At 49.8% G+C, this 17,000-nt stretch overlaps 7 protein-coding genes across 7 annotated transcripts; 2 read left to right on the forward strand and 5 right to left on the reverse strand.

Annotated features, from left to right (window-relative positions):
* Positions 1-3,065: 3,065 nt before the first annotated feature.
* Positions 3,066-5,692, reverse strand: KY384_003027 (uncharacterized protein; the record flags this gene model as incomplete). The annotated part of the gene is made up of 4 exons (XM_044811548.1): positions 3,066-3,131; positions 3,186-5,080; positions 5,124-5,297; positions 5,389-5,692. The coding sequence occupies 4 exons, from the start codon at positions 5,690-5,692 to the stop codon at positions 3,066-3,068; spliced, it is 2,439 nt and encodes an 812-aa protein (XP_044670681.1).
* Positions 5,693-6,259: 567 nt separating this feature from the next.
* KY384_003028 (uncharacterized protein) lies at positions 6,260-6,836 on the forward strand (the record flags this gene model as incomplete). Its single annotated transcript, XM_044811549.1, has 2 exons — positions 6,260-6,268; positions 6,327-6,836. 2 exons carry the CDS (start codon positions 6,260-6,262, stop codon positions 6,834-6,836), a joined length of 519 nt encoding a protein of 172 aa, XP_044670682.1.
* A 359-nt stretch (positions 6,837-7,195) lies between these two features.
* Positions 7,196-8,340, reverse strand: CBR1 (NADH-cytochrome b5 reductase; the record flags this gene model as incomplete). Its single annotated transcript, XM_044811550.1, has 4 exons — positions 7,196-7,345; positions 7,398-7,947; positions 8,013-8,094; positions 8,166-8,340. 4 exons carry the CDS (start codon positions 8,338-8,340, stop codon positions 7,196-7,198), a joined length of 957 nt encoding a protein of 318 aa, XP_044670683.1.
* Positions 8,341-8,848: 508 nt separating this feature from the next.
* On the reverse strand, positions 8,849-9,556 carry KY384_003030 (uncharacterized protein; the record flags this gene model as incomplete). The annotated part of the gene is made up of 3 exons (XM_044811551.1): positions 8,849-9,012; positions 9,152-9,289; positions 9,547-9,556. 3 exons carry the CDS (start codon positions 9,554-9,556, stop codon positions 8,849-8,851), a joined length of 312 nt encoding a protein of 103 aa, XP_044670684.1.
* Positions 9,557-10,050: 494 nt separating this feature from the next.
* Positions 10,051-13,073, forward strand: KY384_003031 (uncharacterized protein; the record flags this gene model as incomplete). Its single annotated transcript, XM_044811552.1, has 4 exons — positions 10,051-10,183; positions 10,244-10,770; positions 11,764-12,753; positions 12,885-13,073. 4 exons carry the CDS (start codon positions 10,051-10,053, stop codon positions 13,071-13,073), a joined length of 1,839 nt encoding a protein of 612 aa, XP_044670685.1.
* A 353-nt stretch (positions 13,074-13,426) lies between these two features.
* Positions 13,427-15,796, reverse strand: KY384_003032 (uncharacterized protein; the record flags this gene model as incomplete). The annotated part of the gene is made up of 1 exon (XM_044811553.1): positions 13,427-15,796. One exon carries the CDS (start codon positions 15,794-15,796, stop codon positions 13,427-13,429), a length of 2,370 nt encoding a protein of 789 aa, XP_044670686.1.
* Positions 15,797-15,849: 53 nt separating this feature from the next.
* On the reverse strand, positions 15,850-16,674 carry KY384_003033 (uncharacterized protein; the record flags this gene model as incomplete). The annotated part of the gene is made up of 2 exons (XM_044811554.1): positions 15,850-16,195; positions 16,250-16,674. 2 exons carry the CDS (start codon positions 16,672-16,674, stop codon positions 15,850-15,852), a joined length of 771 nt encoding a protein of 256 aa, XP_044670687.1.
* Positions 16,675-17,000: the final 326 nt, after the last annotated feature.

Raw genomic sequence — 17,000 nt, forward strand, 5'->3', positions numbered from 1 at the left:
TTGGTTTCTTGTGTACTTTTTCTTACGTTTGCGGCGTACATGTTGGAGGAAGGAACACGGCGCTGTGTAAAAAGCTGTCTACGTTTGGGTCTCTTATAATAGACGTGCGTGGGAGGTGGTTGACGCCAACCATGTAAATGTTATAGCCTTTGACGATCTAGATATATGTTTCCATGCTATCAAATACTCCTCCCTACTCTAGACTTGCTTAGCCAAGATTCCCAATTTCAAGCGGGCATCTCGACAAATATACGAACTCTGACGCCTACAACCGATTTCTGAGAGATATCAAATTTCGCCTGCCGTATATCGGCGGGTAAATCCGGCACATTTCCGAGGATGGCTTGAAGACCAGAAAGAAGTTTGCGAGCATGAATCAATCAGGTTGAGTACCCTCGTGACATCCTCAGCAGAACCCTATGAGCAGCCAGACTATGGCTGCTCATCTCGACAGACCTATACAATGAGAGATCGACCCTAAAGCCACTCTTTGGCGCTCACCTAAGCCTGCAACCTCGCCCACCGAACTCCTCCGTCCAAGCCTCCAAAAACAATTCAGCATCCACGAAATATCCAGGCTCACCACTCACACAATCATGGACTTCTCATCCCTAAGCTACTATATCTTCATCCTCTTCCCCGCCTTCTACATCTCCCTGACCCTAACGCTCTACCTCCTCTCCGCCCTCCCCCTCCCCCGTTCCCAACAAACAACCACCTTCTTCGCCCGCACCCTCGCCGCCTATGGCACCCTCATTTTCTGCGCTCTCTACGGTGTTTGTGCCTCTCTTCTCCTCCGCCTTCTCGGCAACCACCGCCTCTCCCAGTGGGCTACAGCACGGTCCTACAAATACGCCATGGCAGCCACCACCAACGTGCGCTTCGAGATCATCTCTGGCGGCGAGTATCTCGATAGCGTAAGACCAGCTATCCTGATAGCGAATCATCAGAGTGCGCTGGATATTCTACTGCTGGGGGCGGTCTGGCCCCACTATTGCTCTGTGACAGCGAAAAAGAGTTTGAAATGGATGCCATTCCTGGGATGGTTCATGGCGCTTTCGGGGACTGTGTTTATTGATCGGGGGAATAGCAAGAGAGCAAGAGCCGCGTTTGATGGGGCGGCGGAGGAGATTAGGAGGCATAGGCAATCGGTGTTCATTTTTCCCGAGGGCACGAGGAGGAATTTGCCGGATCCGAAGATGGGGGGTTTAAAAGGGGGCGTTTCATTTGGCTGTGAAGGCGCAAGTGCCGATTGTGCCGATCGTTTGTGCGAATTATTGGGGCGTGCTGGGTATAACGGAGAGGAGGTTTAGAAGTGGGAGAGTGCCGGTGAGGGTGCTGGAGCCGGTGGAGACGCAAGGATTAGAGGCGCAGGATGTGGATGCTTTATGTGAGAGGGTGAGGGTATCAATGGAGCGGGAGTTGGTGGAGTTGTCGGGGAGTCCGCTGGGAAGGAAGGCGGGAGTAGAAGTTGTTGGGAGAGGGGAGGAGGATTTAGCAAGTTTGGCGCAAGACCAGCAGAAAGTGAAGACGAACGGCGTGGGTAGGAAAGCTGTCAGCAGCGGGTTGGAGAGATGATGGGCAAAATCCTGGATACTGGGCGTGATGCATCTGACGTACTGAAAAGGGTTGGGAAGCGTGTTCCCCAAAAGGTCGCACCTTGTGCTAGACCGGTACCGCGGCCGCAACACCACAATCAAAACTCCTAATTAAGTGAAGGCTATCTAGCTCTTTGGTTCATCTGAACAGCCACCGTACACTACAGCACTCTCACCAGAAAAGACACGCCTAATGATGGCTGTGCATATCAAGATTACCACACCACGCGTATGACTCACAGCCACACTCAGCCATATCATAAAACTCCCTTTCTCCCACCACTCCTTCTTTCTACAGACTCGCAGTCCTCTTAGTTGAGTGACTTGACCTTTCTCCTCCCCCTAGATCCTTTGCTTCCACTTTCTCTCCAATTCCAGCCTGCTTCCATTTCGCCCTTCCCTTCATCAAAGAAGACATTCACCATGCCATCTCCAGCGTCTCCCACACATACAAAATCCCACTCCCACGCCCGCTCGACGACTCCTCCCCCCAACTTGCTCCAATCCCCCACGTCTCTCACAAACCCCATCCCCACAATCGCCTCCCCAACCCCCCTCCGCCGCCACCGCAAACACCTCCACAAATACAACCACTTCCGCGGCGCTCTCGTAAACCCCGGCGCTCTCCACCAACCCCACCATGTCCTCCCAACCGCCCCAACCGTCCCAACCGATTTCTCCCTTCCACCCCATCTCCGGGACATATTACCCTCAGACTGCGCCGTGAAAGTGTGGGGGAAGCGGGAATTGTACGAGGAAGCGGCGTCAGATATGTGGCCGAGGAGGGGACGGCGCCATCACGCTGACGTCGATAAATTGGATAAGAGGGGGAAGACGAGTAGGTATGAGGCTAGGAGGCTCAGGGGGCGGGAGAGGAGAGGTAGTCTGAGACGGGCGGTGGAGGGGGAGGGGGAGCTGGATGCGCGGAATTCGTCGGGGAGCGAGGCGGGGTGGTCGGAGCGGGAGGGGGAGGAAGGGGGAGAGGCGATTTTCTGGAATCCTGCTGCTGATGCTGGGGAGCGTAATGATGAGGTTGGGGTTGGGGGTGGGGGTAAGGGAGTCGAGGGAATAGGGATGGTTGAGCGTGCGCTGGATAGGCGGAGAACGCAACTTCGGAGATGCAATGAAGACGACGGTTGGCTATTTTTGAGCGACGATGAGAGTGCAGATGCTGATGATGAAGAGGATTTTGTGGTGGTGAGACGGACGGGCGTAGCTTGATTTCCTAGTACACGGATATATCAATATACAAGAGGCCCATCCTATCCAATCAACGCCTTGGCTGTGCATGTTCCATTGTCCGTCCATCCATCCATTCGCGTTAGAATATTCGCCGATATATATGCATACATAAAGACACTCCCTCGCCATGCTGGCCGTTTGCGCCGTTTGAACGCCGCACAAGCATATGAGACGTCGCGCATGATTTACTGATATCAGATCTCGTTGTCCTCAGATTCGGAGTATTCACATGTCTTCGTCGTCGCTGTCGTTTTCGATTTCTTCCATAGTTTCTTTAATGTGGTGGGAAGCCTGCAGATCACAGTTAGCGAAGAGTGAAGCAACAAGTCAAACGTTTTCACTGACCCTCGGATCCAGGTTCAACGCCATGGTGAAATGCCAGATTGCTTCCCCCTTCTGCTTCAATCTCTTATACACAGTTCCTAAGGCGAAGTGGACGTTCGCCTCGTCCGGTGTCATATCCTTGAGAACCTTCAACTCTTCCAGAGCCTGATTGAAGTGGCCCAACGTCATTAGAATCTGAGCTCTCTTAAACTTCCAAAGCGAGCCTTTCTCGTTGAGTCTACAGGCTTCACCATACTTGACAAGTGCGCCTTGCAGATTCTTTTGCTTTTCAAGCATCTCACCGATCTTTGTTACTAGAATTGGATTCGTTTGGTTTATGGAGTGTGCAGTGCGATAATGATCCTCTGCCTCATGCCATCGACCTTGCTTTTCGAAAACTCGGCCAAGACCGTACCAGGCATTGTAATGCCGATTCTCAGCTGTGATCGCCGCCCGATATGAAGACATCGCCTTGTCGTACTCTTCGTTCTGTATCAACTCATGGCCCTGAAGAGTATGTGCATACGCGAAGGTAGGGTCAAGTTGAGTCGCGCGCTTGAAGCATCTTATGGCCTGATCATGATCTCGCTGCAGTGAAAAGCTGTTCCCAACTGCGCACCATGCCTGTGGCGACTGGCGATCAAGATCAATCAATTCATGTGAGAGGAATGCAAGATCCACGTCATGCTTCAAATGCCATAATATCGTCGAATAATGTTCCATGTCCTCGACACGAGCTGGGGCGAGGGTTCGTATCCGGGTAAATACTTTTTCAGCCTCAGCATACGCAGTCTGCTCATAGTGTGCGCGACCAATCTGCGCAAGCACCCAAGCTGTATCACGTTGGCTGGGTGTAACAGCCTGAAAGATTCGAATTGCTTCCGGGCATCGATATTGGCTAAGAAGATAGTAGCCAGTACCAAGCTTATGAAACAGCTCCAGTAACCATTGCAGTGCTTCGGTCTCCTTTTGCTTCTCACTGATCACCGGCCTCGCAAGAGCTGCTTGTGAAGTAATATGGGTGTTCATCGTCGGTCGCGGCTCTTTACTATCAATGTCCATTGACTCTCCAAACTTTCGATTGCCGCTTACGACCCTACCAACATTAAAGCTGTTTGCGCTACGTGCTTTCGTGCTTGGTGCCTTCGCCTTCTTAAGCTCTCTCTCTTCTCTCAAGGAAATGGAACTAGCCCCAGTGGAAAATTTGCCGCTTTGAGGTCTTAATTGATTGAGAAGCCGGACACTTTTTCGCTGAGGCGCTCCCGGATCCGTACCTGCTAAACTACTCGGTCTTGTGGAATGAGTTTGAGAATGTGCTGCTTTGCCAGAAATGGTCCTCTTCAAGTCTGCTCCCCCAGTCGCAGTACTTGTCGCCCTATTGAGCGTCGTTTCCTCTTGATCGTCTGAATGGAAATTGTTCCTCGATTTCGATCTGATTGTTGCATTTGATCGCATCTTTGGTGGCACGTCCGCGGCGAATTCAGAACCCACGCCAAGTAAGCCCCTTGCCTTGCGTGTAGGCGCTAATGGTGGCTCGGCAGCTCCTTTTCCAGAGTAGAAATCTGGATCCATTATTCCTCCATTTCCTGAGGGTGTATCATCGACTGGTGCATCTGTAGCCGCAACAGGTGTGACTAGATTGTTCCCATTGTTGGCTTTCTCGTAAAGTGCAGAACTACCAGCATGAGGCTTGAAGTCGCCATTAAGCTTATTCTTTGAAGTTGTCGTGAAAGGGTCATTTCCCAACGCTGCTGGATTCGAAACATGGATGCTAAAGTTTGACTGAGATGAGGCATTGGTAGTAGAAGTCGACTCGTCTGTTGTTGGGAGATGTGACTGCTCGCGTGTGGGTTCATTCATCTGAGACCTCATCTCAGGTGTCACCTTGAATATGTTTGGCACTCGTACATGGACACCTTCGAAATCAGAAGCGTCTATATATGGCAGACTTTCACTTACCGAGGTCGCACAGAGCTGTGAAGGCATCCCACATAAAGGGATTTAATTTGAGAGCTTCTGCAAAGCATTCCACAGACTTCTGGTGCTCCGAATGCGCTTGCCATAATTTACCCTGAAGACAGTAGGTAGCTGCAGCATCTGGTAATTGCTGTCTTCGAGTTTCAGAATGTTTGCCTGAGGCACAAATCGTCAGCTAAGCGCTCAGGTGTCATATAGGAGAATTTGCTCATACCCCAGCTGTTCCTCGTGGACCACGAGGTCTTACTTCTTTCCAGAGCGGTAGCACCTTCAAGATATCTTTCTAGTCCTAGACATGCTTGCGCGAAGACATAAGCGCACCCCAGATGTACTCCCCGGGTGGCAGAACTTCTGCTTGTATCATAGGCGGCTTTCAGCTGTCCTAGCTTGAGGTGGCACAGCGCTAGAAGATATGAAGCTTCTGAAGAGCGAGGATCGTATGCCTGTAAGCGACTGGCGAGGAAGTGAGCGTTGTGGAGGAGGTTATGGTCGAGGTGGTAGTAAATTTGCTGCCGAAGTTGAGTTGTGACATGAGTGTTAGAAGGAGCCATGACTTGTCAGCTGCGGGTGCCGATGTGAATTTCCAAAGAGTGCGATATTGTGGGCGAAAGTGAGAGATGGCTGAAGTTGATCGAAGACGGGTGCGATATGTCAAGGGCAACGGAATTACGACTGTTTCGAGGAGGGAGGATTCGAATATCGAGCGGACAGTGACGGCAGCTTAGGTGACATCGGTATAGAGTATCTTATAGACTCATGACCCTGTGGGTTATCCAAGCATCCATCAACCCGTTGGAACGCCAGAAGAGGCTTTGTTGACCGGCGAATCTGCCCTTGCACCTTCCTCCACCAGCGATCATGACACAGATTAAGTGGTCAAGGTGAGTGTTTAGTAAGTCGAAGTGGGGTTTGACACATCTCACGTCGCGACAAGCACATAATAATTCGAAATGTGATACTTTCCAATAAACATAATAAATGAATGTCGACTTAACACATCAATGCCAGCCCTACAATATGCGCGCTTAGTAATCGATAAAGTTCTTGGCGGCAACAATCGTCCCTTTTCTTGGACCTCTTGGACCTCAAGGTTGATCGTAGCTGTCACCCTTTCCTCTATGGCCCAAGTATGACCTTTTCTTCAACAAATACCGCATTATAATGCTAATGGAGTTCTTTCATTAGAAAGCGACCAAGGTTCTCGCCGCTCGCAATGGCAATTCACTCAACCGAACCCATTTGATCTCCCTCGTGATCCACGCATTCTACCTTCTGCTCCGCCTCCTATTCTTCTACAAATCATTCACTCTCAGGTCACTTTTGCTTTACGTATCCTTCGCAGGTCCCTCGTTCGTGATTGAATTCTGGCTCGAGCGGATCGGTCGGCCAGTCTACACCTCAGATGGCGGTGTGCAGAAAGCTGGCGAGGACCTGGAGCAGAAAGGGTTGACGGAGTATCTGTGGGACGTGCTGTACTGGACTTGGGCATGCGTGGCTCTGGCAACGATCTTTGGGGATAGATCTTGGTGGGCGTATACTGCAGTGCCGCTTTACTCCGCGTATTTAGCGTGGAAAACGTACTCGGGCATGAAAGGTGGACTGGGAATGGGCTCTGGTGAAGAGAATGGACAGCCTTCTGAGAGCAAGAGGCAGAAAAAGATGGAGAAGAGGGGCCAAAAGGTTCAGTATAGATGAGATGGTTCCGTCTCGAGCTGGAGCTTCCATGAATAATTACATGCTTGATAGCAACCCTCGCCCGATGTGAGGAGAAAGAGCTTTGAGAAAAGTTGAGACATAATCCCCGGAAGGCCAAATTGACTTCAATTGCCTTCCTTCACAAGATTGTCACCGCGATCGGTGCATTGCAACAGGGCAAGATGCTCTGTTTTCAACAAGTTTGTCCCCGATCACATAACCTGGAATGACAAAGTCTATTTATTGTACATGAGATCTATATGCATCGTCAATTAGAATCTATGGACACTGAGCGCCAATGAAGGATGGACGACGTCCCTGCATACACTGATGTAAGAAGGATGTTGGTGGACGTTAATTCAGAAGCAGAAGACTTGATCCTCCAGCTTACTGACAGCTCGTGGCTTCGTATACCCTACAGACTCCGCGGCCTTTTTCATCGCACTAATCATAGGTGGTGGCCCGCACATCAACAGCTTCATATCAAGACCTGGGGCAGGCAGGTGTTCCTATTTCGTACATTAGTATGACAAAAGCTTTGCCATGTCGCACAACTCGTACCTTAATCATATCAGCCGTGACAAATCCCACGCCTCCTTCCCATTTCTCGGGGGGGTTGTTCAGAACATAGAGGACTCTGAAACCCTCATCCTCCTTCGCCAGAGTATCCAAATTCTCTTTCAAAAGGATGTCCTCCGGATTGACATTCGCAAAGATCAGATCGACCTGGGTGTGATCGTTGCCTCCATTTCTTGGCCGCCCTCGAACGATCGCCCGGATGACCTGCAGCATTGGCGTGATTCCTGTGCCACCTGCAATCATACCAATCCGTTTACACATGTTCGGTGTGTACACCATCGCGCCTTTTGGACCCTTCACTTTCATCGTATCTCCTAACTGGAGCGTCGTTAGGTGTTGACTGATGTTGCCTTGGGGGTAAGACTTTATGAGGAGGTCGAAGTAGCCAGGGTTTTCGTCCGACGATATGGGCGTGTATGAGCGAACCACCTCTTTTTGCTGGCCGTTGACATCGAGCGTGGCAGCTAAGGACATGTGTTGACCGATGGGAAGGCCGAGAATATGGGTTGGAGTCTGGAGGGAGAAGCGGTAGCTGCACCATTCTATGAGTATCTCTTCGAGACAATGTTTCAAGGGGGCAGTAGATCTCCGGCGTACATTGCGACATTGTGTGAGATCACATCTTTCTTTTGGAGCTTAAACTCTTGGAAAATGTCCGGTCTCAGCGCCTTTTTGACGACTAGATGAGAAAAATTAGTAAAGCTCGGGCATTAATGAAGCACAATAAGTGCTGAAATTCATTCAAATTACCGTTGCCGTAGAACTGTAAAGCAATCAGAACGATCGGTATCACTGCAGCGAACGGCAGCCATTCGATCTTGGCTATCCCAACTCCAATGAGTACGACAGCGGAAGGGAGGTAGACGCTAGTTATGAGCTGCGGCGAGAGGGGAGAGGTTGGTCTCGCTTTATGTGGGGTCGACATGGTTCAAGATTTACTTGGGTGAGCTTCTTCAGCTTCCGGACGCTGTTGAAAAGAAAATTGTGGTGCAATGGAAAGAGGAAGGAGCCGAGTATTTCAGGTCAACAGAGTTACAATCTTCTGTGGTCGCAAGGCTCAGCCGGTTCGAGGCAACTTTCCCCGCTTATCGATAATGGAACCTTGCATCATGTACCGTTATTCAGCCATGTGGGATAAGCTGACCCTTTCTCTATGGGGATAAATATCTGATAGAGTGTGTTGGCAATAGAAGCATCTGTGGAAGCTTAAGTCAGGACTCGCAGTGTAAGAATGTTGCCTTGCAGATTGATCGGCGCGGGTTTTCAAGGCATGAATGTATTCATTGCTGGACGTAATTTCTACAAATTGATTTGCATGTAATCGAAGGCATTACATTTGTCTTCTTCAGCGCCTCCTTAACGCCAATGTCGAGATATCACCCAACATGTCCGTGATCGCTCCCAATCATAGCAACCAAGGTCCACATACACACCTAACCGCCGAATCCGTAAAGGGTACGTCCCTGTCGTTTCAGAGCGTACACAACATCCAAGCTGGTGACTGTCTTGCGTTTGGCGTGTTCGGTATAGGTGACGGCATCGCGAATAACCCCCTCGAGGAAGGTCTTCAAAACACCGCGCGTCTCTTCGTAGATCACTGCAATGGTGTGTTAGCAATGCCTCAGGAAGTCCCCGACGTCCTATGAGCGCCTAGCAGGACTTTGAATGCGCGTGTAAATGCGTATCTAAGGCTGCAAAAGCGTCGATGTGATGAAGGGGCAGGGAAATCGACATACTTGCAGAGATACGTTTCACGCCACCACGGCGAGCCAGGCGACGGATAGCTGGTTTGGTGATACCTTGGATGTTGTCACGCAAGATCTTGCGGTGACGCTTCGCACCGCCTTTGCCTAGGCCTTTGCCCCCTTTTCCACCTACACAAAAGTCAGTCAGTTGGTCTAGTATTCACCGGTGATGAGAGATGGCGAGTAGAGTGAAAGCAGCATGAAGGATGCATCTCAGGTAATGAACTCCCAATCCGTAGATAGATACAGTGAGGAATGAGTGTGACAAAGAGTGATTAGGGGTTTTTTATTTAGCGGCAACCAGGCCAAATGCGCGAGAGCGACGAAGAGGTGCAGGAGACGACAAAGGAAGTGAGACCCGAATGAGGCTCGGCTATGCTACTTACGTCCAGTCATGATGGTTTAATTGTATATGAAGATAGTTGGATGGTTTTGTTGATGGACGCGTTGATAAAGATGACGTGGCGAAAACTCGAAGTTGAACGCGAGAGGAAAGTCTGGGGGAAGAGACCTATTAAATAGATAGAGACGGGGAGGGTGATTGCGCTGGGGAAGGGGCGACCTGAAAATGGCGCTAAATTTGCAACTTCAGGCTGTTTTCGCTAAGGCAGCAAAGCTCCGTGACACAAGCTGGAAAGCGAACTCCAAAATAGAGCATTTAAAAGCTTGTAGGGCTGAAGATTTCGGTGTGTAAAAGGTGTCGTTTCCAGGCGTGCCAAGGCGCGGCGGGAGATTTTGCGCATAGACATACAAGGCTGCCGTATTATCGGCCTCCTGCAATGAAATAATTCATTTTCCAGGAGCTGAAAGAATAATCGTTTTACAGGAGCATCCGTCAATCTCGTTTAAAGCGCTCTTAGAGGATGACTGATGTCCAGACTCAGCAAGCCATGGATGATCAAGACGATAACGAATGGCTCAATCAAATTCCTTTTGAGCTGACTGAGACGGACAAAGAGAACATGCTTGCTGGTGATGCGAAGTTCAAACCTCATACATGGGATGAGCTCAAGCAGATAATAGGTAGTCTCTATCTACCACACGTTGCTTGTCACCATCTCATCTCTCCTTCATGAAAAACAGCGGACAACAAATTAGATATTCTAAAACGCAGGCCGTCTGACTTGAAGCGCTACTGTCTCTGGACTAATGACACGAAGAAAAACTATGGCACCATGACCAATTTTGTATGCAAGGAGCGTTTGTTCTGGGAGCCTTCCCTGTCTTCCACTGAGCAAACGGGACCAATCTTTGAATGCAAAGATCCAAAGCCGTTTTCAAATTCGGACGATTACAAAATCTTGATCAACGACTGGCCGTACGGATTCGAGGCCGGAATCACCCATCTTGTAGTCTGGCTGAAGAGGAGGATCCCTGTCCAGCCGCCTGAGGGTTATCTCACTTCGGAGTCCAAGATTTTGATCGAAGATTTCGTGCAGAAGACATTTGTTCAAAAATTAGCGAAAGATGACGCTCCAGCGACGGACAGGGTACAATGGTTCAAAAATTGGACAGCTCTGCAAAGTGTTCGGAGTCTCGATCATTTTCATGTGCTGGTGAGAGACGTCCCCGAGGCGATAATCGAGGAATGGACTGGTGCGAAAGATGAGGTAAGTCTCTGTTAGATGCTCTGGCCAGGGAAGGTTATTCCTAAAGAATCCACTATTGTAGGAGCCATTCCCCACGTGACGGTAAAAATAAGCAATGATGGACAAAATGATCGAGGTAGGTTATGCTTTGAGTCCCCCATTCCCCATGAGTGCTAAGAAGACTAAATCTCGATTAGAGACTGTTGACGCTTTGCTCCCAATTTCCGCTCCCCAGAACAAAGATCGTCACCGTGGCGAAGGTGCGTGACTACGGACGGGGGCGTGCAAGATGTCTTCATTAGGTAAGGAAACACTCAGTCTCCCAACAATTCAACAACTTTCACGCGCTTATTATCTAAAGATACACTCTTTCTACGGAGATCTGTTAGCCAATACCATTCCCCGGAGTTCTCTCTTGTCATTGTCACCAGAAGTCACGTCATGTCCAATCGTTCAAGTCATAGCGTATTCACGCTGCCTTTCCGGAAACCTCAAACCATCGGTCTCAACTCCATGATTCAATGGTTCTTTTCCTGTCAAGAATGTCAAAGTTGTCAATTTGTCTGTCTGCACCCATTTCTCATGATACTCGTACTGTGCGATCTATAGGGCAAGATGGCAAGATGGCAGATATATCTTGCTACAGATGAGCTCATATCATACAATTTGGTGCATGCTGAAGGATCAACGAGGGTTGTTCACGTTGTCCACTCAATAGCAAAGGGGAGACTTTCGCTAGCTTCAGGGGCAAACGTCCCCGGAGAAGACGCCTTCCCCGCGCCCGTAGACACCATTGCCCCGCCAGTCGCAACCTCACTTCCTCGTTGCTGAGATACACATGTTATTCCATCACCAGAAAGGATGTCCGAGAGTGTTGATCAGTTGCCGCCTCCATGCGTAACGTCCGACAAGGCATCTCAAGCTTACGTCACAGCCACCAAACGATGGCCTGTCATAATAGTCCGTTTACTTCGTAGCCTTCCCCGCACAAGATAACTAAACGACCTCAGAAAGACAGCTGCAATCGACAATTTACATAGGAGTGTGGGCATTGTTCTAGACGTCTTTAGAGCCAATGAAGGGAAACAGATCATCAGGAGCCTTTCGGAGCTCAAATACGAGCTCCAGCATAATCGCCCCCTGACCCCGCTTCAGGACGACGGAGGGCCAGATATCGCGGACTACAATAATCATTTAGCGGCACTGAGACTGCCACGATGGATAGATGCGCCGTATTTGTTCACAGAATGCTATCTATACCGTCGTTTGCGGACATTCTTCGCCCTTTCAACATGCTGGCAGGATCATGATGTTTTCTTCGACCTCAAGGCGCAAGCGATTGAGGAAGGGCGGGATCACATATTTCGAGTTGCAAAAGAGTACAAGACAGCACTGGAGCCGGTCCTGACCAATACTGTGGAAGGCGGCCGCCTATCTCGTGGCGTGGAGGCCAAATGGAACAACGAGGAGGACCTATTTCAAAGCTTGTGCCGGTCAAGCGTCGGAACTGCTGGACCCGAAGCCGCCAATGCGCTCATTGATCATCTGAAGTCTGCCTATACAGCTCTGCAACAGGTCAGAGACCAGCAAGAAGAGGAACAAGTGATTCACATCATACTCAATGACGCAGGTCCCGAACTCTACAGTGATCTCTGCCTCGCCGGCTACCTCGTTATCTCAGGGCTAGCAAGCCAGATAATCTTACACGCTAAATCTTTCTCTTGGTTTGGCGAGAATGCTATATCGTCCGAAGTTGCTCACGTCCTCGCGTCTTCGGTATCAAAAGTCCAAGACGAGGACGAGACGTTCAAGTTTGTCACGAGTCACCTAAACACATTGATCCAAGATAACAAAATCACCATTGCTCCACCAAACGACTTCTGGACCTCCTACCACACTTTCTGGCAACTACCTACCCACTCCCCCAACCTGTATGACGAATTTAGGAAAGCAAAGCTAGTGATCTTCAAAGGCGACGTCAATTACAGGAAACTGATCGGAGACGTACATCCCCCTATCTTTTCTTCCCCTCTTCATTCGCTATCTCTTCCGCACTGTCTACCTCCTTCCCTATTTTCAACCTCCTCAAATACTCATCTCAACGCCTGAATGTGTCCCAGCTAACGCCCACGCAGCGCCAATGGCCATCAACCACACCGTTCTCATCAGCTCTCGGGCTACTAGGTCAGGGCTCAGGTGTACGGCTACTAGCACTACGAAAGTGCACATCTGACGCCATCGTAGGACTGGACGCAAGGCAGCATGAGAAGCCGCAGCTCAGCATAGATAGCGCAAAGATTGCTCGGAGGGGGAGGATGTTGTGATGCAATTTCATGACGGTAAAGCCAATTAGAGTCCCATAGAGTATGATATCAAGAATCTTTTCCTCATAAGTATAATACATGATTAGTCAAAAGGGTTGCCACCTGACACCTTGCTGGAAATCACAGTCCCGAATATCTTACAATTATATGTCCGCGTCATTATTACATCTTACAATTTTTTCGGTTCTTCAATCATAAACAAGCGTACTCTCATTCCAGATCCATCAAGTTCTCAACAGGCGTAATTTGTGTCATCAAAGGCGGCGGCAATTTTCCCTCCAGCGCAGCGGCGAACTCCTCCCTATCTGCACAAATCTTGATCAGCCCAAACTCACCACCTCAAAACCCGAAACCTATCCAGTCCGCCAAAAATACAGCAGGGAGGCGCAAAAGGACAATGAGAACTCACCCCTCACACTCTCAAACCCCACATTGATAGGTCCAAGTCTCTTCCCCTCCTCCTTTTTATCCCTTGGATCCCTCGCCATCAAATTCGCCATATCCAGCTTCCTCCCCCTCTCAAACTCGCACTTTTGCAAACTCGCCTTACTCCCATCCTTCTTATACTCAAGCCCGTTCCGTGGCACAGTCATACTCAACCACTTATCCTCCACCTTCTCCCCCCACCGACTCACCAAGCGGGTATTACTCCCCTTTAACCAGAGCTGAATCTCAGGCGGGCCCTTATTCGACTTCGCAGAGGTGCTGAAGCGCGAGGGGGCTTTCGTGGTGATATAGTGCGCGCGCCGGGCGAAGATGAGGGTGTGCGCGGAGGTGAGGGAGGACATGAAGCGCATGGCGGCGCTCTCGTTGTCGAAATCGAGGTGGCTGTTGCCGATCTTTTTCTCGCAGTGGGAGAAGTGCGGGACGGGTTCGCCGAGGTCGGGTTTGTACAAGCGGTCTACGTGCGTGGAGATGTAGTCGGTGTAGTAGAGGCTGGGGAAGGAGATGCGGACGGAGGAGCTGTCCATGCGCGTGTAGATGTAGTCGATGTCGCGATAGAGGTAGTAGAGTTCGGAGTATTTCCAGTCGTAGCGGGTGCGCGTGACCATGATGGCTTTGTAGTTTTTGGGATCGGGCTCGGTGTCAGAGATCATGTATACGAGTGCGGAGTTGAGGCCAGAGGTCCAGTTGAAGATGGGAGGGATGGAGAGGTGAAGGACTGTTCGCTCGAAGTCGGTGGCGTCTTGGGCATTGCGGAAGAGCAAGGAGTGGCCTATGTTGGGGTTTGTGTCGTCGTAGACGTATGAGTGGATCTTGTTGTAATTGCCGTCTGATCTTACATTCTTTTGTGCACAGTCTGACCATTTGACGAGGAGTTTGCGGGCGATACCTTCACGTCGTATCTGCACGCGGGACAAGGGGAGGAACACCTCGATACACCATGGCTTCTTCTCGCCAGCTGAAGATGAGACCACTAGTCGACGTGTAGTCCGCCAGCCTGCCTTAGAGGTTGTTTCAAGCACGCGAAGATCGCAGGATTGATAGACTTCGCGTGGGCTCAAGGATTTCATGGTTGAGGCCTCTAAATGCTCGAATATTTCGACAGAATGGCTCAACAGCACAGTCTCTGTCGCTTTCTCCAGATTGCGAGGCTCTCTCCGCTTCACAGCCTCAAAATATGCGGTAGGTATGAAGGTGAAGTTTTCAAAATCTTCCTGATTCTGGAAAGCCACAGTGACCTTCAAGCGATCGAAATCTAAGGGAATGGCCTCCTTTGACATGATTTTTGATCCAGCAAATGGATTGACAGGCATATCACCAATTTGAAGGTCATCAACAGTCAAGTCCCTCGTAAGGCAGACCGTGCCACTTTGGTTGCATAATGTCACCTTGGGCTCGCTTTCTCCTTCTACAGTAGACAGGAGGAGCATGTACGGGGCACCTTTTGAACGCATTCTATTGGTTTTGCGCCCTATGGAGGCATCTACAAAGGTCCGAAAAAGGACCTTCTCCGATTCCGCTCCTGCGTCGTCTTTGTCAACGGTCACGTATCGACCATTTTCCAGGCCAGGGAAGGCACCTTCCTCCTCGTATGTCTCTTCTGCAGGCTGTAAAAGTTCCCAGATATTGTGATTTTGCCCATGCAGTACAGTCTTCTCGGGTGCGTCAACTGGCTGAAAGTCCTCAAAATCTTCATTGATCCCATCAGAAAGATGATAGAAAAGAGTTCGATTCTCGTCGGTCATGAGGGATGATAGATTGTCGTCTTTCAATATGACATTGTGAAGTATCCATGAAGCTTTGAGCAAATCGACATATGCTTGATTGATTGCAGACTTGCCGTTACTCGAAACGCTGAAGCTGGCCTGCGAGTTAAAGAGAAGAGGATCCTCGTCGATCTTCGTATTGAAACGAGCCTTAAGCAGCCACCAAGTGGCTACTCGAAGCCAGTCACGGGTGTTCAGCCGCCGAATCTTCAGCTCGTCTTCAGCAAGTTGTTGAAATTGCTCACGCAATATGTCGTCTGGCTGGTGTGCTGGATGAGGCCTCGCGATTCGCAGAGGTCTGGCAGACTGCTCCTTCTGTCGTATTTTCATCAACTCTTGCATTGCTTCGGCAACAATTTCCTTTACATCTGGTGGCTCATCACTGACAGCACTATCGTCCACGAGCTTTATCGGTTCGGACAACTTTCGCCCACTAGCGTGGTTGTATCCATTATGCTGATGCTTCAGATTACCATCCAGAAGATCGCTGGCAGGTGAGCGAGGGCCAGACATTCCGAAGGCTTCAATACTTGAGGGCATTGGGGGGCTCAAATTCGACGGCTTTCTCATCCTTCCCATGGCAGGAGCACCATTTCCCGATCTTGGGGGGAGCCTAGCTGCCGAGAGTCATCCTCGCCAGGCGATGGAGTAGCATCAGGAGACATGTTGTGACTATCGACGAGCGTGGATCCAGTGAGCTGATGTGTTAATTTTCCGATTCCTAGCCCATCGCCATCAGCAGAGCGTGAGCGCTCGATGGACCCAGTAGAAGTCTTCTTCAAGGGTAGGAGCTCATCATCTCCCTCGTCTTCCATGTCTTGTTCTTGAACCTCCTTTGACTGGCCAGCATTGACCGATCCTTGCCTTTCAAGCGCTCTCTCCATCGACATCTCAATACGGGCGAGAGAGGAGCTAGAGATCATTAGTCACTGGTGGAATGACGGAGAGACTTGCAAGGGCACGTACTTGCCAATTGAGCTCATACAAAGGCTCAAGTTACAAGTATGAACCATGATGTTGTTCCTGATTTGCGCGATCTCCTTCTGCTTCGTCGTCCACTTGAACTTTGTCCAAAACTGTGGCCCGTCTCCGATACCGAGCTTTCGATATTTGTTCGTCAATTTCTCCAGCTTTTGCAGTGTCATGACACATGACTGTAGACATTTCTCAAGCGTCTCTTTCCTGTTCTCATCCAATCTGTCGAGATAGGACTTGTCCGAGCTGATGTCGTCTCTCAGACTTCGAAGCACACCCTGGAGGGAGCAAAGCTCATTGACGAGCATTCTGAACTCGTCTGGCGCCCCGCGAGCGACAAGATAGCAGCCATGATACAGATCCCAAGATAACTTGGCAATAGCCAAGATATCAGTCACGCCCCAGTTGATCGACATTGTTTCTCAGTGTCACTATGTCTGATTTTCCATGGCAAGTGCGCCTTCTTGATTGCGAAGAGCAAAAAGCAGGGTTTTCAATCGCAAACGTGAGTCTCTCAGGTCAATCCGGAAGTCCAAGCTGACGAGTGCAGGAAGCTTAGCTTGATAGGTTGCATAGAAGGAGTCGAATCTAGGGGAGATGTAATAGCAATCGCGATCATTCGATTTCTGCAAGCACTTATCTGCTCTAGATCAAGACAATGCACGATCAACCGAAAAATATGAGTCAGGACGAAAACAAAAATGCTGTGGCTTAGATTAATAGTATGAGGATTCGAAGTGAT

Source organism: Bacidia gigantensis, assembly GCF_019456465.1.
Source record: "Bacidia gigantensis strain McMullin 20006 chromosome Unknown contig_180, whole genome shotgun sequence".
Lineage (NCBI taxonomy): Eukaryota > Fungi > Ascomycota > Lecanoromycetes > Lecanorales > Ramalinaceae > Bacidia > Bacidia gigantensis.